The 25,204-nt window shown below is 43.7% G+C and overlaps 1 protein-coding gene across 8 annotated transcripts in view; it reads right to left on the bottom strand.

The window, feature by feature from the left end:
• Positions 1-108: 108 nt before the first annotated feature.
• The window catches only part of LOC307201716 (uncharacterized protein), a 59,333-nt gene continuing 34,237 nt past the window's right edge, over positions 109-25,204 (bottom strand). For 3 of the 8 annotated variants that reach the window (XM_079951037.1, XM_079951036.1, XM_079951038.1), the window contains exons 5-6: positions 23,939-24,229; positions 22,554-22,951 (exon numbers count right to left, since the gene is read on the bottom strand). In XM_079951037.1, coding sequence (XP_079807163.1) covers positions 22,824-22,951; positions 23,939-24,229 — 419 coding nt within the window. In that variant the 3' untranslated portion in view covers positions 22,554-22,823. Of the gene's footprint in view, positions 2,051-2,553; positions 2,586-4,096; positions 4,153-4,724; positions 4,792-5,335; positions 5,420-7,880; positions 8,172-12,380; positions 12,447-13,358; positions 13,988-22,553; positions 22,952-23,938; positions 24,230-25,204 lie in introns of those variants that run through there. The other 5 variants (XM_079951044.1, XM_079951043.1, XM_079951039.1 and 2 more) reach the window with 4 other exon arrangements.

Raw genomic sequence — 25,204 nt, 5'->3', positions numbered from 1 at the left:
TGGACAGCGCTGGCCCCTGGCCTCTTAAGTGAGATGGGCGCACAACCCCAGAGTCTGTCAAGACTGGCCCGTATGGGCAGGGGTACCTTTACCTTTACCTTTATGATGACAGGGAGAGTCAGAGGATATCTGACATGGAAGATACACAATGAATGGAAAATATTTAAAAATTACTTGAAAAATTGTTGTAACAATAAAAATCTCCTGGCAGACCTTGATTGATTCTTGTAAGACGAAGGTGACAAATAATCAAATACTTTGGATAAGAATTAGGAAGACAAAATAATAGTATGATGCTGTGTGTAAAATAACCAAAATAAGTGACAGTACAATGGGTTTAATCGGAAGTCAATTTTATTTTCTCTTAATTTTTTAATTTTTCTTCTTTTCTTCTTTCTGTTCTGTAAATTAGTTATTGATAAAATTAGTGATTGTATAGTTGTGTATAGTTGTGTTCAGTAATATATTAGGGTGTGATGTGGGATGTTATGTAATTTTAATGTTGTTTGTCAAATAAAAAAAAAATTGGCAGCAGGATTTCAATTATACATTATCAAATCCATCATGGATTAAATAGAAAGGGGAATCTGCACTGGACAGGAGAAGGCAGAGAACCTCCATGAGAGAAGTTATTACAGTAAGTGCCACACTTTCAACATTTGAAGGGGGGGGGGGGAAGGTGCTGGTACTGCATACCCTGGAGTTCCCCCAGAAAAACTGCTTGTTCCTCAACTCTGAACTCATACTGTGTTATGAGTCAATTCCTATTGTTGTGTGGTGTTCAGGTCTCTACAGGTGCACATGAAGTATAGATAGAAAGCCCAGTTTCATTCATATTCATGCTGGAGGAAATTCCACTATGTTCAGTGAAACTGAGTCATGCCCAAACTGGCAAGCATAAGTTACCCCTATTCCTGAACTGGCAGTTGATTGTGGGCCCAAATTTTGTGAATTAGGCCCTGAGTCACATGATCACGCTAGATTGCATTTGGAATAAGTGTATGCCTCTCCTTCCCCATCATGTACCTACCACCCCCTTTTTAGACTTACACTGGCTTATGTTTCACCAGTGGGAATATCTCCAGCTCAGCCAGCACAGGGAACTTAATCAGCATTGCCCTGGCTCAGCCCTGGGAAAATCTAACAACAACTTTATATGCCACCCAGCAGACTGAGTTACCCCAGTGACTCTGGGTGGCTTCCAACAAATTAAAACACAACACGACATCAAACATTTAAAATTTCCCTATACAGGGCTACCTTCAAATGTTGTCTAAAAGTCAGATAGTTGTTTATTTCCTTGACATCTGATTGGAGGGTGTTGCACAGGGCAGGCGCAACTGCTGAGAAGGCTGTCTAAACTCTCTTATCCGGACAGATCCTGGGCTTTGACCGCACTGCTAATTTAGAATATAGGATAATCTCCAACATTCTCATGTGTGAAGGAGAGATGGATTACTTCATCTTCGTATCTAACAAACCAATAGGCAAATTACATTTGCCATGATTTCTATGCTTTCTATGATACCCATATTTATAGGCCTAGGATGTCAGCAACAAGAATTCCCAGGTATTTCTATTGTGTTGAACAAACAAGTGTACCATAATTAACACAACAGAATGAACATCACTTTTGTCATTCCATCGACCTGTGGTTACATCATTTAACATTTGACATTATCAATGAAATTTCAATCAGACACAACCATGAGGATATGGTAGAATTTGAAGGTTACCGGTAAGTGCATATAACAGTAGGAAAACAAATAAAGGATCCTTGCATGGTTAGAGGCAGGAAAGAGTAAATAAAATAATAAACAGAAAATTGGATGAAAGTCTTCTCAGATCTTCTGGGGGCTGTAAAGCTTCCAAATTCCTCCAGTTCTAGCACTTTCAAACTTCTTCCATATTATCAATTCCCATAAATTGTCATGCATTGTGACGATGCAGCATCGGCATGTGAAATGTTTGAGGTCTCTCAATCAGGTTGCATGTACAATGGAGTAACAGATGCATAGGTTGTTGTTTCTGTATTTCGGGGTGGTGATCGCTTGGAAATTGGGGAAAAAAATAGTTACCTACTGATATTGGCTTTTTGGCAGAAGTAATTTGGGGTCAATTGTTGTTATGGCAAGAAAAAACTGTTCACCTATCTGGAATATATTTGTAGTTTTACACAGTATTCCAGGGTTCTTGGTACATAAGTGGACCCAGAGGGGGTATGAGTGGGGCAGGCTACAACAGTCCACTTCCTTGGGTAATATCAGGCCAATGCAGAGCTTGTCTGAGGCTCACGGAGGAAGTTTTGTTAGAATAAAGTTCTTGGCACAACAGTGAAAGTCCCGCAGGCCCCTGGCGTCCCACCCCCCCAGCCAGCTTAGCCCTCTGAGTCCTGGGGCAAGTGTCCTGGACAGCCTCCTACCCCTGAACAGTCCTGGGTTCAGGGGTAGGAGGCTGTCTGGTACACTTTATAAACTAGTCAAAGTCAGAATTGAATATGGTCTACTGTACCAAGACAGATCACCCCAGATTTGGCTGAGACATTTTACTCACCACTGTTTGATGGAGTCCCGTAAGTGTGGCATCTGAAGACAAATTCACAGTTAGTCTAGTCACACAGTACATCTTCAAGGATGTGTATAAGTATGTGTACTTATGTGTATTGTGTACAATTGTAACATGTATCAGCCTTTTAGGAGTGGCTCATCCCTGATCACCAGGCTCTTTCTTGAAGCTATCATTTGCTTCAAATACAACAATGCCCACGCAGCTCCTCAAGGACCATTGCCATCACTGACACCTCCTGTCAGTCCTGCTAGTATTGAGCTTCTCCAGGAAAAGGTGTCTGAGAATCAGTCAGCACTGACATAAACATACCTCACAGGCCCCATTCACTCACCAAAGTGCCAATTTGCTTTCTCAGTTTGCTTTTCCAGAGCAGAAATACCTCTCGTTTGCTATGTCAAGACTTGTTTCTGTCTTACTCTTCAAAAGGAAGAGGCAGGGTGTGTGTAGCTTCTTGGATCAATGTCTCAGCCCACACTAAGCCATACAATTCATCTGCTGTACCTTTACTCTTGTTTGCCTGGGTATCACCCAGGTCTATGTGTTAATGGATTTGGCAGAAACAGAAAGTTTGAGTTCTTCATTCAACAGCAAGGGTCAGGAGTGGAAAGGCATGTTGGCTGGGTCTGATGAGAGTTATAATCCATCAGTGTCTGGGTGGTTGTGCTATCCTGAGAATGCATCTGACTAAGAGGTCAGGGAGGGCAACAGAAACAGTTGTATACTATAGGCCTTCAAAAATAGCTCTCTGGAAATGAGTAACACATTCAAATTCAGCGGTTCTGGTAAAGCTACATTGAGAGAAGCCTTCCGAAATGGCTATGTGGGCGTCACTGTTTGTTGAATGTGTCATGTGGGTTAGGAACCACAGTGAGAGCATTCTCTCCCACAGCCCACAACTTCTATTTATAAGCCTATTCTACCAAATAATGTATTACAATTTTTGTAGGTAAGCATGAACCAGAAGCTTCACTGAGTTAGAAATAACTGCAGAAAAATCTAGTTTCTCCTGGAGACACAAGGGTTTGCATCTGAGGTCATTGGAATGCAGCTGCATAACAAAATAAAACCACTGTACCTTCCATTAGGTTTGGAGAGTGAAAGGATTTTTTAAAACTTAATTAAATTTGTGGTTTTCATGTTCCAGAACATAATATTTGTATCCTAAAACTAAATTCTGCCTTTCACACAGAAACCTCCAAGGGATTGTATAGCAATACTAAAAAGTAACACCTGAATTCAAAGTTCTTAATCCTTCATTTTAGATATTTCAAACACATTTTACAGTCACGTGATTAGCTGAAGAGCATAACTGTCTTCCTAGTTTTTCAGCAGAAACATGTATATACTCGTTTTTAGAGCATTTTCCCACAGTCACAAAGTCTGCAAACTTAACTATTCAGACAAAAAAATATAAAGCTGCTAAACATTCTGCAGATCCTCTGATTGTGTGCTAGACTTGTGGCATGATTCGTGATGCAACTGTGGTTTTCATGACCCTCAGTCCAAAGGGAGAAAAGAATTATCTTACACTGAACTTCTTCAGAGGCCAGGTTTCTGCTATTGTCCTTGACTGCAGTTTCTTCCCTAAGAAAAACAAGAGACAAATGCATTTGTGATGCTACATATTTACTGGTTCTGTAGGCAGAAAGCCTTTTCTGAGAAGGATGAGATCTGCCTTCCTTCACACAACCATGAATGATACAAAATGCAGGAGATCTGAATTTTAAAACTTGGTTTAGTCACATGAAGCTTTAAATCTGATAAGAGCAGAAGCTTCAGTATAAATGTTTAGGCAACAGCAGAAGGCTCTTGTTAGTTCATTCATGTATTTTCTTCCCCTGTACCACGTCTCTGATCTAAATCCGTCTGCTATTTGTCCAACAGTGGCAGTGGGGAGATGCAGGGACCTTGCCGGAAAACAGCTTAGGAGAAAGTGTAAAAAACAAGAAACAAAAATCCCCACACATTCGCAACAATAGGGCTGAACAAAGAACATAGTGCATGAAAAAATATTGTTTTGCTATGTTAACAATGACCTTGTTTTTGGAGTGCTTCAAATAAATTCCTGCCTTCTTTCTTTCTATGCTGCTTTGAGCATAATTTTTTTGTGGAAAAGCGGTATACAAATAAAGCGAATGAAGAAATGAAAATCTTACACATAATCAAAAGGAATGTGCTCAGTGTTGACTCTGTCCTGCCTTGAAGATAGCTGACGACACAGCACTAAAACAAAAAAAGAAGAGAGGCAAAGAAGCTGTCATAAATTAGGTATTTCAAAGGCGGAATTGTCCTCTGGATGTAATTTCCAAAAGGCGGTGTTTGGGGGGGGGGCATTTTTGTAAAGAAAAGAAAAGAAAAGCTCGACAACTTCAGGGGTGGTTTTTGGTTTTACTTTTTGTAATATGGCACCCCTATCACAAAATTGGAAGGAGGGGGCAGTTTCATGAAGGAGGAGTGGCAGTTGAAGCCACTCCTCTAAATGCACACTCCTCTAAATGGATACAATTTCCCCTAACAGAATTCAGTTTTGTACTTTCTTTTTGCTAACATATACATGTCTGTGCACAATTTCTCCCATACCTGTGCATGTGCGTGCACACACACATATATGCACACACATAGAAAGTAAAGACATTTTTGGTTGGAGACTTGCATTGCAAGTGTGTGTTTTGAAGGAAAGCTGAGTTTCAGTTCAAATGTTGTTCCTACTTGAAAAATCAACCCTTTTCGTGGTAGATTATCATTGCCTCAGGTTACCAGCACTCACCTTTCTTGACCAAAAGGTAGATCAAAAGTACCAACACCAGAATGGTAACACCCACAACTCCATATATAATTTTCTGTTTTGACCCTGTCAAAAAAGAAGAGCAACCTGAATTAGATCAAAGAACAATGAGCACTCACCTTTACATTGTGGGTGCCATTTGCGGGATCGCGCACGGTGCTACAGTTCGCAGGGAACATACTGGCAAACAGGGGCTGGCCTGCCTCTCAGCATTATTAATGGGAGGTTAATGTCCAGCTTCAGTAATCAAGTTTCTGGCTGGGAGTTGAGGCCAGTCCCATTTATATATAGGGGGTGAAGCCGAAAGTAGCCAGGCAGTTGGCTCAGGAGATTCTCCCACCCTCCCCTCCCTTTCTTTAATGTTTTCTTGTTTGCAGGTTAACTTTTTCTTACTGTTTAGTGGGTGCTGCTATGGTCTTTGATTGGTTGCTGTTGAAGGATTGGGAATAAATTTTCCTGCATTGGCAGGTTTTGTCTTCCCTATAGCAATTCGTCACAACTTTGGCAGTTATGGTCTTGGGTGGAATCCTTTAGTCTTATTTTCCCTATGGGGGGTGATCCCAGGGTTCCCTCTTAAAGGGGTTATATAATGGGTGTCACTGACTATACACTGAAAAGTCATCAGTGAACTACATGCGGGGATATGGGCTGGGCTGCTTGTGTACACATACATCTTGCAGTGCACCCCCATATCACATTTACCCTGATGTGCCCCAGTTCCCCTGGCGGGGGGGGGGGCTGGGAGGGATACACGCCCAAGGCCTAAGCCAAGGTCTTCTTACATTCAGAAGTTTAATAAAGTTGTGGCCTAATTTTAATTCCATAACACATTGTGAGAGTCTTTGTTCCTTTCCTATGATCCTTGGGGGCTGGAGCTGTTGTGGCCTGGTCACGCAAAAAAGAGTCTTCATTTGGTTTCCCTCACAAAACCAAAATTGGCCCCACTTAAATCAGGCTGGGATTGCCATATGTCCTGAAAATTCCAGATATCCAAGGAAATCAGATGCCTAAAAAGGCATCCTGGGGAATTTTTGAATTTAAGCGATGTCTGGATTTTCCTGTATGTGTGGCAACCAGGTGTTTTTTGGGGGGTCTGCCCCCCCGAGCAGCAGAAGAAATGTCCCCCATTACGTGGGAGACCCAAAGGGTGCTTGTGCCCCCTGACTCCCCACATGCAGTAGTACCAACTGAGGAGTAGGAGGATGGTGGAAAATAAATATGACTTGGTTATCCTGACCTCATCTCTCTCCCCCCCCCCGTGTGTTTTTTGGAGGAAGGCTAGGGTGTCAGGAATTTTACTTTTTGAAATATGGCAAGCCTAAATCAGGTATTACTCCTCCCTCATGTTTTTGAATAAATAAACTATTTATCCATTTTCCTCTGTACAGTGGTACCTCGGGTTACATACGCTTCAGGTTACAGACTCCGTTAACCCAGAAATAGTACCTTGGGTTAAGAACTTTGTTCAGGATGAGAACAGAAATCATGCTCCAGCAGCATGGCGGCAGCAGGAGGCCCATTAGCTAAAGTTATGCTTCAGGTTAAGAATAGTTTCAAGTTAAGAACGGACCTCTGGAACGAATTAAGTACTTAACCTGAGGTACCACTGTATAGCAAACCGGCTTGATTGATGGCAATCATTGGTCTTTGTCAAAAATGGAGAAAAATTCAGACATTGACATCAAGAGTGCTATCAAAGTTTCTACAGTGACAAAAATATTCTATTATTGTGGTCTCAGGGTATTAACGATCTCTGACAGGAAATGATAAAAAATATTTTCTTTTCATGATTGTGCTTGAGTAAATTGCATTATTTTGTTTCTGTGTTAAGATTTAAAATGGCATACTAAAACAAACAATCAAACAAATAAACAAATAAATAAGTAAATATTTTTACTCAGTAATGCTGCTTACGTACCATTGGAATATAATGTATATATTAATGTGCAGCATTACAATTTGAACTAAATTGTTTCATTTGAACTAAAAATCACTGGTTATGACTAAGAGCCATTCATTTCATTGGGCCTACTCAAAGTATGACTTAGCTGGATGGAAGAACACATGTAACCTTTCAAGCACTCTTTAGAAAAACATGATGTGCCAAAAGGAATGAAACAGGATGGATTTAGGCTGATCTAAGCCCCATCACTAGAGGCTAGACACATAAATCATGAATGTTTTTGATAAGCTGCCTAATAGCAATACCTATTTTGTAATAGGCCATTAAACAGTGTCCCTGGAGAAGTGCTCTCATCTCTATGCTATTGGCCAGATTTTCCAACATTGGTTGCATAGGTGCAAAACAGCACCTATTTTCATTTAGATGAATATATAAATGTGCTCCCGGGAAGTCTGAACATGCTCTGTGGCTATGATTAACTGTTGTGGTGGGGGCATAGAAATGAACTGTGCTGAAATATGGCATGGCTGGCTAGCTGGAACTCTAAACAGGACTATCCCACCATGCAACATTCTCTTGCAGGTCCCTTGCAGGTTCCTAGTCTGATCATTTCTACAATCTTACCTGACTGGAGAATCAGATCCTGAGCAACACTGAGGGCAGAAGTCTTCTCTTGGTTCTTTGCATCCTTCTGCTGGTAACCACAGGAATATTGGCCAGTATTCTTCGGCAATGCATTTACGATGTATCGAGCATTTTGAGATATTGCTTTCTTGAATGAAATAGGAGCCCCATCTTTACAGAAAAAAAATCTGGTCACCATGACCTCTGATGGAGCCGTACAGAGTACTGCAATAATTTCCCCTTCAGGAACCGAAGTTGCGTTCAAGAATAAATCAGGAGCAGGAAGTTCACCTAGAGAACAAACGGAAGAAAGAAATAAAGAGCATAAGTGAATGCAGAGAGTAAGTGAAAATGTAGTTGCAATGGACCAAATCAGATTGCTTTATCACCATTATTTTGTCTTGCTGTATTGCTTTTTAGCACTTTTTTCATAATTGTGTCTTGTAAACTGCCTTTAATTATTTCTTTTTGGGGAAAGTGGCATGTCAGTGCTCTATTCTGTTTTTTTTTAATTTAAAGCATTTAATGCCGCCTCAATTTTCATTTAGAAATTTGGGGTTGTAAACTTTCACTTTAATTATTTAAAAGGTATAGAAGATCAATAATTAGGTGAGCAAAAAGATCCAAGATGGCGACTGAGACAGCAGCCTAGTCAGAGCTCCTGCCTTCAGTTAAGCTTTTAAGTACTGTAGTTTTTAGCCATTTCCTGATTCTAATCTCACATTTTTAACATCTTAATGGCTGCCTTATCGCCTCTCCTTGTTTTTAGTTTATTGTTGTATTGTTTTACTGCTCAACCTGACTTACCCCAACAATGGACACCCGATGCAGCCTGCCTCTGTGACTGACCTGCAGTTTTGTCTACTGGCTAAAATTTTGGACTAACACATTGATGCAAAGACTCGACTCCAGCTTGGTAGAACTCTGCTAACTTTACTGGAATGGCTGCCAGAAGGGACAAATGAGGCAGGAAGAGCCCAAACAGCATAATTGGGACTCACAAATCCTCTAAAGCAGAGAAGCAGCTGAAAATCGACACCTTCATCCCCAGATTGGAAACCAAACAAATAATAAGTAACGATGTCATGGGAACCCCCTCCCTTTCAGGGAGGCAATGAGATAATCCGACGCAGAGGTTAGGAACAAGAGGGGTTCCCCCTATCCCAAATGCTGGCCCACCCATCTCTTTAGAACAAGACAGTGGAGGAGCTTGTATTAAACAGATTTCTAACATACACCCCTACCAAGAAATTTGCATAATGTCTGCAGAAACCATGGTCTTAGTTCTTCAAAGACTGAATGAAATTCTGACTAAATTAGTTAATATAGAGGAAAATTTGGACATGTACTCCCCCTCCACAAACTCTCAAATGGTTAAAAAGATGACAAGGCACAGCTGCATCATCGATCCAACAACCCGAGTCCTGGATGTAACAAGATCTTGCCAAGTCCTTCAAAAGAATCAGATAATGCTCGAGATTCACCTCAATGTGCACAGATGGGCGAAACACAGGTCAATCATGACATCCCTATCCCAGCTTCTGAACTGCCACTATCAAAAAGTAGATCTGGAAAAATTCTACTTTCTGCCCAGCATATGAAATACTATACGTTTACTTATCACTTTTAGCAAACCAGCCCTCCCATCCCAACTTATGCAGATGAAAAACATCTTATGGCGGACTCACTCCCTTCCCCTGATAAGGGTCTTCAAGGATGAAACAGTGAGACAGCTTATCTCTGGCAGAGAATCACAGCCAGTGTTGAAAAGTGAAACTAAATAACAGAAATGCCAGTTGCACGAAGGGGGAGAATAAAACCCTGAGTTTAGAACTACAAGAGCTGAAGAGGAGATTAGTAAGCATAAAGTCTGAAATTTCAACTCTAGATGTAAGGACACTGGAACTGTAAACACAACATTTAAATATGACCAACAGCTCCCCATCATGAAGAAGGCCATGTGTGCATCTGACTGATCTCTTCCCAAGTGACAGAGATGAAGAGGGGGACTCTGACAACCCTGACACTCCCATGTTAATAACCTTCAAGGAACCCCATGTCACCGACAGACAGTTGAAACCACACAATAGTACCCAGGCTACACATGGACTTTTGCCTAATGCCTCCAAAACTCACAATCCAACTGGTGCCCAGATACTCACCGTTAAACAGGAGGACCAGTTTCCCCCACTACCTCTCTGGCAGAACAGGACAAATGAGGTCCCTGCTCAGGAAGTTGGCTCTTTGCTAGTCAAAGATCCCCACTTTGCAGCACATACCTCCCTAATACTTCCAAAGGCACAGAAGGAACTAATAGCCCCCCAACCATCCCATGAGGGAAAGAGGGACTGACAGCCAACAGACCAGCATAAGGTCACCCTCCAAACCTGGAATGTAGCCAGATGGGCTGCATCTATCAGGGGTACTTGCTTCACTGATTTTCTATCACAACATCACATCATCTTGATTCAGGAAACCTGGGCCAGGGATGACATATCATTAAATGGATATAATTCCTTTACAACCGGAGCTGAACCAGGGAAGAGGCTTGGCAGAGCAAAAGGGGGGTTGGAGACCCTTATCTCTACCAACATTGGCTCTACACCAAGGCCCCTCCCCTCCCTTAAGACACTTGCCATGGCTACTATGCTCCACCTCAATGAGAAGGCTCTACTATTTATAAATGCCTACATGCCCCCAATGTGCCAGAAATCTGATATCAGAGCCCAATGGAGTGAGCTGGAAGGATACGTTGCAGACCTCATCCTACAGAACCCTAATGCAGCTCTCTTCTGGAACATCATAAGGCTCTCCCAACCTAAAAACCATTAGTGGCAGAATCCTATATCCCGTCAAGGATTTGGGAGACACGTTTTCAGGAACTCTACAGGGATAGAGCTGATGGGTAAGGCCAAATTCCCGAAAGCATAGCGAACCTCCCAAAGTAGGCCCCAGTAACAACAGGAATTGAGTGGCGGCAGCGCAGCAGCAGCAGGAGGCCCCATTAGCTAAAGTGGTACCTCAGGTTAAGAACAGTTTCAGGTTAAGAACGGACCTCCAGAACGAATTACGTTCTTAATCAGAGGTACCACTGTATTACATAGACATACGGGCCAGGTTTATCCTGCCTATCCTGCAAAAATCCTCAGGACATACAGAACAACTTAACATCTCCCTACTACTCCAGGATGGAAACCCAGATGTCACATACTCAGTTGCTAGATTTTTTGCCATGATGGATATCCACCGAAGGATGGTTTGTGTCACAAACCAATCCTAAACTGACGGCCCATATTGCAAGACCTGTCTTCCCTTAAGTTTTGCTTCTTACAGTTGTTTAAACTGCATGTTTTTTATTTGTTTTTTTTCTTAGCTTTTATCTGTTTTAATTATCAGTCTTCATTCATCCATTATCAGTGTTTAATCTCCTATTTTATTCACATGTTTTATCCTATGCTTGTTTCTTCGTCCTTATTTGCTCTAACAATTATCTGTTTAAATCCTAACCACTATTTTATTATATGTTTTTCTTATGCTGGTCTGTGACCGTAATAAAGTTCATTCGTTCATTCATTCATTCATTCATTCAAGAGCATAAATGAATCTAGAGAGTAAGTGAAGATGTAGTTGCTATGGAGGGTGAACATTTGAATAATCATGTAGAATTAGATTGTTTTATCACCATTAGTTTTGTATTACTGTATTGCTTTTTAGCACAATTTTTCATAATTATTTACTGTATATTGCTTTAAATTATTTCTTTTGAGGGGAAACTGGCATACAAGTGTTCTACTATGTTTTATTTATTTAAATTTATTTATTTATTTATTTTTCTTTAAAGCATCTTAACATACCTCAATTTTTATTTAGAAATCTGGGGTTGTAGACTCTCGAATTAATTGTTAAAAGGGTATGGAAGATGAATACTTAGGTAAGCAAAATATATCTTATGAGGCAATCCTATGTCAAGTTTCCAATAGGATGATATTTTAAAGGATAAAACAACGCTCTAGCTCCAGCCCACATGAGCTGCTTAAATGAGGATGGGAGGCCCTTCAGAGAGTGGTTATGCTCTCTAAAGCCCCTCCTGACCTCATTTAAAAGCAGGCAGTGCAGGATGTGAGAGAAAGTCAGAATAGCTTTAGTAAATGGTCAGAATGTGAGAGAAGGAGGGTTCAGCCAAGCTGAAAGGGGGGGGGGAGGTTTGGGCAAGATATGAGGGGAAAGGCAAGGGGGTGAGTGAGGGGTAAATGGAGGAGGGGTTAGCCAGGTGGAGGGGATGGAGGGCTGGAGGGATTGGTGAGCTGAGAAAGTGTGGGTGGCAGCCTCTAGTACATCCCATATTTTCCAAAAGCTTGATGATGAAACAAAACAGCCCTGACTTTCTTTGATAATGAACATTTAGCATTAAATATTTGGTTCTAGTAGAGGAACACACACACCATTCTCTGCAATCCGGCACACACTAGCGCACACAGTCTTGCACAGTCTCAAACTCACCTGTAGAAGTGCAAAGCTCTGAATCTTTTTCATCACCCAAACACCAGTGATTTGCAAGCAGAGCACCTGCAATAACATCCATGCAATATGTTTATAATATATTTTAACAAGTAAACACAAGGGCAGAGCAGTATTTTAATAATTTTCCAGACCTGCTATTTTGGCTGCAGCCTCTTTGGAGTGGCTTTAGTGTGTTTTCTAGCAATCCCTGGTAGTTTCCAATTAAGAAAATAATACACATATAAATGAGAGTCAATGTAATGGCATATAATTGCCAGGTTTCCTCTATGTCAGAGCACCTGCTATTCTGCTGCAGGTTTTTTCTGGGTGCAAAAGGGTGCATGGGGTTGAAAGAGATTAAACAAGCATGTCAGAATGCAGAGCTGAGGAGAAGCCAATAAAATTCGCCCTTTCCCATGCGTTTCACACTGTTCCCTCTACTAGCACTTCTTTAATTTGTACATTTACATTATGTTGTGCAACCCAGTCATTCTTAAACTGAAATCCTTATTCTCTTTCAGATAGTACTAGAAGATGATGAAGAAGAAGAAGAAGAAGAAAGAAGTTAGATGTTTTCATTAAATGTCCTCCACAAGCTGAAGAAGAAGGCCTTATTTCAGTTTATTTTTTAAAATGTCTGTTGAAAACAGCTTGGCTTTTCTGCAGTCCTCAAGGGGGGGGGGGTCAAAGCTTTACGATCACCCACTCCCACCCTGCTGTCCACCACCACCAATCGCACTGATCCCCCTCTCACACAGGGACATGTTCCCTCACATGCTCCTGAATTTCCCTGATAAAAAATGTCAGTTTCACCATCTCAGCTAAGTCCATTAATTTTAACAACCACTCTTTCATTCTTGGTAATGATGAGTAATTCCATCTTTGACACAAACACACACATTCCTAGGAAAGCTGTGATGGGAATTATGGGGTTTACTTTCCCCAGACCAAATTGCCCTCCCAGTTTCCCAAACTTACAGAGAACCCAGAAGAGATTCATCAGGGCAGAGCAGGAGTTGGCTTCCCAATCTGATGTTTGTCCCCACCTCTGACTCTCAGCTCCTTGTACTTCTCTCACAGACGAGACGGAAATCATCACGACTTTTGCAGCATGTATGCTTCTATCCCCTCCCCTGGGGAACACCCCCACATGTGGCTGCAGATACGATTCAAGGATGTATAATTTTACACCATTACTTCTGGTGAACTATTCAACATATCTGTGATCCTCAGGCACATTCAAGATAATATTTGATGGTCAGAAAGGCAGCTTTTCATCCGTTATCCTATTTTCCCCCATCAGAAGGTGCTGTGAAAATGAGTAGATTAGTTTACATGATAGAGAGAAGATTCAGACATTAATTGTGATGAAAATTTTGTTATTGGGAAATAAATAGGAAATTCCCCCTCCCCGAGAACAGTATTCCCTCAAGATAAAGTGAATGGGGTTGCATACCAGCAGCCCATGCCCAAGATAGATCTAAAGCAGTGGTGTCCAAACTTTTTTTTCAAAAAGGGCCAGATTTGATGAAGTGAAGGGCTGTGAGGACCAACCAAAGGGCCAACCATAGTTGTTGACCTTTTTAAGGATTGAAGTTATTGGGCTTTTTTTAAGATTGAAGTTGTTGAGGTTTCTTAATGATTTTACCCCACAGGGGTTGGATTAAACCAACCGGTGGGCTGGATTAGGCCCCCAAAATGGACTTTGGACATGCCTGAGCTAAAGCATGTACACACCCATGCACACAAATCACCCCCAAGGTAACATGGCTGTGATGGGACAATGAGCTACTTGTGCGTAAAAGGATTAGTCCCTCGGAGTTTGCTTAACGTAGCAAAGCTCTCCCTTGAGCGGAGCCCTTGGACATGGCTCCGTCAGTCACTGGTAGAATCCGACAGTGGGCGCTTGCGGAAACGTTTCCAGCATAAAAGCTGCTTGACGGAAACGCGTCTCCTAGATTCCCTGCGTGACAGCTTCCGGCGAGGGGTGGGGGTCGCTAAAGGGGGCCTCGATACCTCCTCACTGTTCTCGCTGGAAGTGTCCCAGAGCCTCCCCTCCGACTTCCTGTCCCTGGAAGCTCCTGCTCCCCCCCTACTGGTTCCCTCTTCTGCTGCTGAATCTCTTCTATCCTCCTGGAGCCCTCCCACCACCTGTTCTTCCGATGGCCGTTCCCTGACATCCACCTCCCCTCCAGGCCCCCCTCTACCCCCTCCCGCCTCCTACAGGCGGTGAGGCTGGAAAGCCTTGGAAGGAACTCTCCTCGTCCTCAGAGGATTCAAACACTTCTAGCCACTGCCTTCCATTTCCTTCCCCGTCTTCCTCTTCTTCGTCGGAGTATGCCGCCTCCTCACTCCCTGACTCTGGGAACCCTTCAAACACCCCTTCCTCATCAGTGGTTCCGAAGTATTCCCTCCTAAATCGCTCCACCGGCTGCGGTTTTCTTGGGAAACGCTGATGGAACGTTTCTATCAGAACCTCGTCGTGGACTTCTTCCACCGGCACCCACGTGTTTTCTGACTCTTCCTCCCCCTCCCATTCTACCAAGTATTCCACCCGATTCCCCTTCCACCTGGAATCAATTATTCCTGCCACTTCCATGTTGCGTTCTCTCTCTTCAATGACAGGTGTTTGGGTGACCCCCCTCTCATGTTCCCCCCACTCCCGTCCCTCTCAGTACGGTGACAGTAATGATCTGTGAAATACGGGGTGCAATTTCATGTGACTGGGCAATCTGAGTTTGAAGGCTACTGGGTTCACCTGTTGTATGACCTCAAAGGGTCCCAACCGTTTGGGTCTCAATTTCTTACACCCTCCCTTAAACGGCAGTCCTTGGGTGGATAGCCACACCCGGTTTCCCACCCTTATGGTTTCACCTTCCCTCCTATTTCTGTCTGCTTGTTTCTTATATGCTTCTTTGGCTTTCTCCAAGTTGAGTTGGAGCTGCCGGTGGATCGCTTCCATTTCTTCCACAAAGTGTTCCGCCGCTGGTACACTCCAGTGCTCCCCCCCTTCTGCTGGGAAGGCTCGAGGGTGACACCCATAATTGGCCAGAAAGGGACTCATCCCTGTGGACACGTTTTCCGCGTTGTTGTAGGCAAATTCTACCAGAGGTAACTTATCTACCCAATCAGTTTCTCTGTCTTTTACATAACACCTCAGATATTGTTGCAAAACCCCGTTTGCCCTTTCTGCTTGCCCATTTGTTTCTGGGTGCCTGGCGGTGGAAAAACTTACCTCCACATGCAACAAGCTCATTAGTTTCCTCCAGAACCTGGAAGTAAATTGTTTCCCTCTGTCGCTCAAAACCCTCAAGGGGGCGCCATGCAACCTGAAAATATGCTTTACAAACAACCTTGCGGTTTCTTCTGCTGTGACTGCATGTGAACAAGCTATAAAATGGCACATCTTAGTTAGTAGATCTACTACCACCATGACCGCGGTTTTCCCTTTGGATTTCGGTAGATCGGTCATAAAATCTATGGATACCATCTCCCATGGCCTTTCTGGGGTGGGTAAGGGTTCTAATAACCCTGCTGGCGCCAACCTCTCTCCCTTTGCTCTTTGGCACCTGTCGCATCCCCTGACATACTCCCGCACGTCTTCCCTCACCTTGGGCCACCAAAACTCCCTGGTAACCAACCACATGGTCTTGTGCTGTCCGAAGTGCCCCGCCGTGGGGCTGTCATGCAACTGTTTGAGCACTCGCCCTCTTAGTTCCCCATCTGGTATGTAGAGTGCCCCTTTGTAATATAGTTTTCTGTTCTTTTCCTCAAACCCCCCTGTGTTCTCACCTGTCTCCCTGAGTTCCCTAAGCTTTTCTTGGGCATATTCATCGTTCTCAATACCTTCTACCAGTTCTCTTTGCCCCACCAATGCCGCCCCACAAACCCAGTGGTCCTCAGAGATGATATGTCTTTCTTCCGCCGCTCCTTCCCCCTCTAAGTACTCAGGTTTTCTGGAGAGAGCGTCCGCTCTGACATTCTCTGCCCCTGGCACGTAGCGAATTTCAAAATTGAACTTGGAGAACTCTTGCGCCCATCTTACTTGTCTCTGGTTCAGTACTCGGGCTGTCCTCCAGTATTCTAGATTTTTGTGGTCTGTCCGCACTTGAACCTTGTGTTGCGCCCCAATCAACAGGTGTCGCCATCTCTTGAACGCTTCATGGATGGCGAGTAATTCCCTGTCGTACACGGTATAGTTCCTCTCGGATTTGTTCAATTTCCTTGAGAAGAAGGCACACAGTCTCCATTCTGACGTATCTTGTCCCGGCTGTAGGAGTACGGCGCCCACCGCTCTGTCAGATGCGTCGGTTTCCACTCTCATCGGCTGCTGCAGATCCACGTGTAAGAGTTGTTCTTCCGAAGCAAACGCCCTCTTTAAACTTTCGAATGCTCGCTGCGCTTCTTCCGTCCAGACAAATTTCTTCTTACTGCTGAGACAATCCGTGATGGGGGCCGTTAAGTGGGCAAAGTTCTTGATGAACTTCCGATAGAAGTTTCCGAACCCCAAAAACCTTTGCACATCTTTCTTAGTTTTCAGTGGCCTCCATTCCAGTACCGCTTGCACCTTGCTAGGATCCATGGCCAGCCCCTTGTCTGACAACCGGTACCCTAGGAATTCCACCTCTCTGGTGTGAAACTGACACTTCTCCAGTTTTACCCACAGCTGGTTTTCTTGCAGTTTGCTCAGTACCTCTCGTACATCTCACACATGCTGCTTTTCATCCTCTGAGTACACCAGTACATCATCTAAGAACGCAGCGCAGTTCTTGTAGAGCAGTGGTCCTAGGACGTGGTTCATGAATGATTGAAAAACTGCCGACCCCCCCTGGAGGCCGAAAGGCATAACGCAGTACTCAAAGGCCCCCAAGGGGGTGAACATAGTGGTTTTCCACTCATCTCCCTTTCTCATACGTATCAGGTTATACGCCCCCCTCAGGTCCAGCTTGGTAAAAATTTTCCCTTTTCTCACCCGGGTCAGAATGTCATCAATTCTGGGCATAGGGAAAGTCACGGGTTCGGACACTGCGTTTAGGGCCCGGAAGTCCACAACCAATCTTGGTTTGTCTGAATTTTTTTTGTCCACAAAGAACACTGGGCTACCCCCCACCGCTCGTGACTCTCTGATGAATCCACGCTTGAGGTTTTTGTCAATAAACTCCCTTAACTCCTGCATCTCCCTGTCTGACATTGCATACACCTTGCCCACTGGCAATTGTGCTCCTGGGAGTAAGTTGATTTGGCAGTCAAAGGGTCTGTGCGGGGGTAGTTTATTTGCTTCCCTTTCGCTGAAGACGTTGGCAAAATCTGCATATTGTCGTGGTACCCTACCTTGATCCGTTGCTTCTATCTTTGCTAACGTGGCCTGGGTACCTACTTGGCCCCCCTTTTCCGTGCAGTGTCCCATACAATGTGCTGACCCAAAGGAAACCACTCTCTGATGCCATCCCACAAGAGGATCATGCAGCGCTAGCCAGCTCATCCCCAAAATGATGGGCGCTCCTCCCAAAGTGGCTATATTAAACGCTATCAGTTCCGTGTGTCTTGCCACCCTCATTGTCATGGGGACAGTCTGCTGGTTAACTTCTCCTCCCAACAGCGCCCTCCCATCAATCGTGGTCACCTGCAGGGGATTTTTTAAAGGGATGGTTTGTATCTGGTGTGCAGCTGCAAACTCCTTACTCATAAAGTTGCAGGAGCTGCCTGAGTCTAATAGCGCCTTAACCCTTAGAGGGTGTCCGTTTGCCAGCTCTAACAACACCTCTATTACTAGCGCTGGTCTTGGCGGTTCCGGCGTGGGCACATTCACTGATCCTTGGCCTGGCTGCTGTGCCCTGATGGTTCCAGCCAGGCGTTGGCTTTTACTGACTCCTTAGCTCCCTCCTCCTCCTCCCCAACAGCTCCCGCCATTCCTTGCCATTCCTTTCTTTGCGGACAAACCCTGGCAAAGTGACCTGGCTGTTGGCAGAGAAAACATTTCTTGGCGCCTTTCCCCTCCTTCTTCCGCCCTTCGCTGCGGTTTGAAACTGCGTGCGTGCGCGCTGTTCCGATTTCCATCGGCTCTGCTGGCTGGGAAGGCTGCTCTGGAATCTCTGGAATGCGGAAATCCCTCCAACGCTCCTCTTTCCCTTCCCACTTCTCCAGGGCTCTGGCCTCCTGGCGTGCTCCTATGGCCAGCGCGGATTTAGTCAAATGGTCCATAGACTCTGCCCTGGGCGCCCGGGAAAGTTCATCTTTTACTGCCGAAGATAATCCTTCTTCGAACAGCATTTGTATCGGTTCCACAGACAAATCCCAACTTAATTTATGGATCAACATGGTGAACTCAGTCCAGTACTCACGGACAGATCGGTTCCCTTGCTTACACGCCATTAACTGTCTGCGCACCACTCCCTGCTCAATCTCACTGGAGAACATCAGATCCATGGCGCGGAAAAACTTCCTTGTGTCCTTTAGGACCTTGTTATTGGCTGCCATCAGGGGCCTCACCCAGTCTCTCACCCCTTTTTCTAGATGGCCAATCACATACCCCACCCTCGATTCCTCATCAGGAAAATCATCAAACTGCAGATTAAGGGCATATTGCATTTCTGTCCTAAAGGCTTGATAGTTCCTGGGATCACCCCCAAATTTCTGCACCAGTCCCGGCACCTTCCTTGAGACTTGGGTAGCTTTTCCCTTCTCTGCATCGTGAGCCCTCCTCTCCTCAAGCCTAGCCGTTTGCAGGGCTAACTGCATCTCCAACATCCTGTACCTTTCTTCCAGGTTTGGAACAGCTGCAGCTGCTTCCCCTTCGCCGGCTCCGGTTGGGTTGCTCATGATGCCTCTCCTTGCACAAGCGCTTTCAGGGACTGTCGGATTGCTGTGATGGGACAATGAGCTACTTGTGCGTAAAAGGGTTAGTCCCTCGGAGTTTGCTTAACATAGCAAAGCTCTGCCTTGAGCGGAGCCCTTGGACATGGCTCCGTCAGTCACTGGTAGAATCCGACAGTGGGCGCTTGCGGAAACGTTTCCAGCATAAAAGCTGCTTGACGGAAATGCGTCTCCTAGATTTCCTGCGTGACAGCTTCCGGCGAGGGGTGGGGGTCGCTAAAGGGGGCCTCGATACCTCCTCACTGTTCTCACTGGAAGTGTCCCAGAGCCTCCCCTCCGACTTCCTGTCCCTGGAAGCTCCTGCTCCCCCCCTACTGGTTCCCTCTTCTGCTGCTGAATCTCTTCTATCCTCCTGGAGCCCTCCCACCACCTGTTCTTCCGATGGCAGTTCCCTGACAATGGCCTATAAAGAAGGGAGAGTGCCTGGGCTGCATTGTGAGACTTTGTGGGCCACGTTTATGCCACAGGGCCTTGATCCCTAGTCCAGCAGTTTCTGATGTTGGAGTGGAACGAGCAACAGTTTTGTGAGGCAACTGATCCTGGTCCTTCCTGCTGTCTGGCTACAAGTTTCATCTTATTATGTTATATCTCTGGTGTGAAGGATTCAGCCATTCTATTAGTATTCCCATGGAAAAGGGCTCCAGCTTCCTTTGAGATGTGGAAGTGGTAATTTCTGTGAGCCTTTAGACTGGCTTAGGAAGATTATTTCTCTTGCCCAAAGAAAAGCAACAATTTCCATATTAATCTGAGAGAAGCACATAAAAACTTACTCATATCAAATTATTGTTCCATTGTTGTGTTTCCTCCCCCCCCCCCAACTTTTCTTTATGGAAATTCAGTATAAGAATTCTCATGACTGGAAAAGAATAAAACATTTTTTTTGGGGGGGGGGGACTTGGCTCTTTATATGACAGGGTCCCCAGGTAACTCAAGTATCTAGTGGGTGGATTGTTTCTTTGACTCAAAGCACTATGGCAAGATCTGCTGAGATCGGGAGTTTGGGATGCAATGGCTCTTTGGTTAAGACAGCTGATTCTTGACTCATTCAGGAATCAGCCAGATTAATACTTTTTCTATGATACCCAACTCTACAGATACAGGAACCTCATGAGAGGCAATGGTGTACTTGGAAAAACAGAACTGCAAAAATTAAACATAGCCATTAAGCCAAACTATTAGAAATGCATTCATAAAAACCTCAAAGGAAGGAAGTGTATTCATCAAAATAGATGTTAAGCTGAACCAGTGTGGTAAAAGAGTCTACAATAAATCTAAGTGCTATTTTGGGGCTTCGCTGCTTTTCCTTTTCCTCCTTTTAATGCTCTTTTAATATTTTAGCTTATTACTCAAGTTCACCTTTCACAGCTGTAACAACAACAGCCTTTCTCATGAGAGAGTTCATGTCAGCAAACATCACTAGAACAGGGGAATGTTCTGAAAGTGATCAAAACATTTAATAAACATTATCGTATCATAGTCCCACCTCCCTGTCACTGATATGCAAATTAGATGCCCCCATCACCATGTTTAGCAAGCATCTGAAGTGGCCCTGTCCATGTGCCAACATACTGCATAGAGTGAGCGTGGGAAAGCTGTGGCCTTTGAGATGCTGGTAGACCTTATCTCCCATCTGTCTCAGCCAGCATGTCTTATGGCAAAGGAAAATGGGAGTTGTAGTCCAACAGCATCTGGATGACCACAGCTTGATACAGAATCTGGGGTCAATCCACAATCCTGGGACACTTCCCAGCTTGTACTTCTTTCCTCAGAAATAGGCACTGCTCATGCAACGTACATGACAGGAGTAATGACTTCAAGTCTTCCAAGTAAACGGAGGCCGGGGAGATGGTCTGTAAGGTGTTCCTTTGTGGAGGAGACCTATGAAATTGCTCTTCGTTTGGACTTGACTACCTCAGCAGCACAGAGATGAGGGGGTGCAAATCAAGGCATGACAGAGAAAGTACTATGGACAGGGTTCCTTGCAAGATTCAGCTTGGGGACGCTATTAAAGCAGAGCTGTTTTTTCAGCAGTCATGTTAAGACTGAGCCTTAAATGGAAACTTCCCTGTGGCTATTTTGGCCTTCTGTGAGATGGACCAGTTCCCTTAAATGGACTTTGATGAACATTGACTCTGACAGTGAAGGAGGCTGGTCCTCTGAGCCGGAGTCCTCAGCGTCATAGGAGAGCAGCACTACCTCAACTGGTTGGTTAGATACCAGCACAATGCAATCTACTTCTGCAAGTGTTTCTGATTTGGTATGTACATCTGGGACAGCTTGTTTGGACAATTTGCTCTGCCACCTGGAATCCCTGGTCATAAAATGGCATACAGCATAACAGTGCTTTCACAGTGTTTCACCCATTTAAAAATCTTTGGCTGCTCATTCCCACTTGTTTGTGTCTTGGGAGGACTGAGGTGTGTAATAAGAATGCCTTTGTGGATGAGAACTATTGAGGAGCTGGGAGGGAAGTTGCCAGAGGCTGGATTGGTTTTACACTGGTGTGGGGAGCCTCCAGTCCACGGGCACAACAAGGCCCATTACATCTCCTCCTTTGGCTGACCAAATTATGGAAGCCCTGTCCACCCATCCTACACCTGACATCCTCAGCTTGTTTTAACCTTTAAATATGGTTCTTATTATATGGTTTTATGTACAATTGTTGTAAACCACTCTGATATTTTTGTATGAATATCAGTATATAAATATTTTTCTAAATAACTAAAGCCAGGCCTTCAATGGAACAATTGGGAGCTTCATGTGGGTCCCCAGTTGTCCTGTTGCTGGAGCAAAGCATGCCTTGCTCAAGGAGAGGGGAGAAGCTTCTCCTTCCCAGTGTAACTCTTTGAAGCCGTGTTGTGCTGTTCCTTTGAGTCTTTAGTTTTGGAGATAGAAAAGAGTGTCATAAAGTGACTTGCAAAACACAGGGCTGCCAACCTCCCCTCCTTGCTTTCTGGTTCCCATGTTTGGATAATGTCTGAAGGGATTTTAACTGAATTATGTCATGTGATGGACAGGTGAGTTGCCCTGTCCATCTATCAAAGTTGGCTAATGGGATTGGACCCAAAATATCCCCACCATGGTCTAGCAGCTGAGAATCCCTATATAATTGTTTTTTCTTTCTGTGTCTCTTTTTCTCTACTCCTTTACATAGAATGTGGTCTTTGTAAACATAGCACACACCGGGTGGCTAATGTATTATAGAAATACGGCACAATTCAAAGCAACATAATAGTGAAACAATTTATTTGGCAGAAATACAAATAATATTTTAAAACATAGGCATGTTAAAATAAGCAGCAGATAATTTAAATCCCAGCAGATAAAAGGCTATACATTGATGTCCATTAATTAATACTACGTAGACACCTTTGCTGTATTGTTTTCAGTATCTGCTATAAAAACTTCTGGAACTGAAGCCATTTATTGGAACCTTAAAGGTCAAAACCAGTACTTGAACTCAGCTTAGCAAAATACTGAAAACATTATTGTAAGTGAATAGATGGATGAGGTTAGGGGGATAGACAAAGAACAGTCTGGAGGCATTTTTCTTTCTTCCAGTGGGATTTCCTAGTTTCTATGTCTGACCAAGGAGCAATTACACCTTTCCATGAAATAGGTCATGATTGGCGCTGAGACCAGGAGAAGAAGCACCAATGAGGAGCGGAGAATCCAAATATAGGGAGATATTGTCTGACCTGGATTGAATAGAAAAAAATCAGAAAGGTTTTTGTGTCTATTCAGATATGACCAGATACAGATAGATAAATCAGCAGATAAACGTTAACAAGTTCCCTACGGTTTGATACTTGGTGGAAGAATGTACAAGTGTATCATAACACTTTTCCTACTCTGATTATATACTCCTATTGATTTTCTCAAATAGGAACACGTTGGCAGCATAGAATGACTGACATAGCAGCAAAACAAAGGTTTGGTTTAGAGATTCACCTGAACCTAGCTTTGTGGTTCAACCTCTTCCACTTAATCTTAATTTGTCATCAAGGATGGTCCTATTGTTAGCAAAAACCTGGGTTGAGATGACATGGTAAGGAAAATGTTGGCATAGCTGTTTTGCTATGCAATACTAAAAGGGCATAAGGATTAATGCAACTATTCACACAGCTCAAAATATTTTCATGCCTATAGTGGAAAATTGAGAGGAGTGAATAAAGTACCCCTGCTCATGGAATAACGATGTACCTATCATTTACCTACCTCCCTGGAATAGGGAAAACTGGTTACATCTATGCTGATCATTTAGAAATTCTGTGCCATCAGATGCCATCAAGGCACTCAGGAGGAACTCACTCCCCTTGATCTACAGAAACAATCATCCATACATTTTCCACAATCTGTTTGTTCAGAGTTGAGTGCCAAACCTTATGCAACCATAATGGCACCTTACACACTCAAGGCATGTGCTAGTTGTATGCAAACAGATGAAAAACATTTCTAAAAACACTGTAAGGTTTGAACACTGTAATCTCAAAAGCAGACCAGGGAGGTCTGAACATGTTCTGTGGCTATGAAATACTGATAAATTATTGTGGTGGGGGGATAGAAACTAAATGGATGGAGAATGAAATGGACTATGCTAGAATATGGCATGGCTGGCTAGCTGGAACCCTAAACAGGACTATCCCACCATGCAACATTCCCTTGCAGGTCCCTGACAATCTTACCTGACTGGACAATCAGATTCTGAGCAACACTGAGGGCAGATGTCTTCACTTGGTTCTTTGAATCCTTCTGCTGGTAACCACAAGAATAATGCCCAGCATTCTTCGGCGATGCATAGACTATGTATTGAGTAATTTGACATATTGCTTTCTCGACTGAAACAAGAGCCCCATCTTTACAGAAGAAAAATCCAGTCACCACAACCTCTGATGGAGCGAAACATAGTGCTGTGATAGTTTCCCCTTCAGGAACCAAAGTTGTGTTCAAGAGTAAATCAGGAGCAGGAAGTTCACCTAGAGAATGAACAAACGGAAGAAATAAAGAAAAAGCATAAATGAATGCAGGGACTAAGTGAAAATGCAGTTGCAATGGAGGGTGAACATTTGAGTAATCAATCGGCATTAGATTGCTGTATTACCATTATTTTGTTTACTGTATACATTTTTAGCACTGGTTTTTTCCATAATTGTTTGTTGTATACTACCTTTAATTATTTCTTTTTGGGGAAAGTGTTAAGCAAGTGTTCTACTCTATTTTATTCATTTAAAGCATTTTAATGCCACCTCAATTTTTATTTAGAAATTTGGGCTTACAGACTCAATTTAATCTTAAAAACCAACTAAGTCAGTTCTTGGTATGAGCTTTCGTGTGCATGCACACTTCTTCAGATACACTGAAACAGAAGTTTCCAGACCCTTCTATATAGTGAGAAGGTGGGGAGGGGTATTACTCAGAAGGGTGGTGGGAATGGGTGATTGGCAGATAGCTGTGATGAGCCTGTTGACGACCCTTAACGACTGCAATAGGTCTTACAGGAAAAAGCAAGGGGTTAGACCTTGCTTTTTCCTGTAAGACCTATTGCAGTCGTTAAGAGTCGTCAACAGGCTCATCACAGCTATCTGCCAATCACCCATTCCCACCACCCTTCTGAGTAATACCCCTCCCCACCTTCTCACTATATAGAAGGGTCTGGAAACTTCTGTTTCAGTGTATCTGAAGAAGTGTGCATGCACACGAAAGCTCATACCAAGAACTGACTTAGTTGGTCTTTAAGGTGCTACTGGAAGGAATTTGTTTTGTTTTGACTATGGCAGACCAACACGGCTACCTATCTGTAACTAATCTTAAAAAGTTATAGAAGATTAATAGGTGAGCAAAAAGATCCTACGAGGCAATCCTATGTCAAGGACTTTTGCAGAATGCATGTTTCTATCCCCTTCCTCTAGGGCACACCCTCAAATTTGGCTGCAGCTACGACTCAAGAATGT

This window comes from Podarcis cretensis, assembly GCF_951804945.1.
Source record: "Podarcis cretensis genome assembly, chromosome: 13".
Lineage (NCBI taxonomy): Eukaryota > Metazoa > Chordata > Lepidosauria > Squamata > Lacertidae > Podarcis > Podarcis cretensis.
This window is presented reverse-complemented; position numbering and strand designations above follow the sequence as displayed.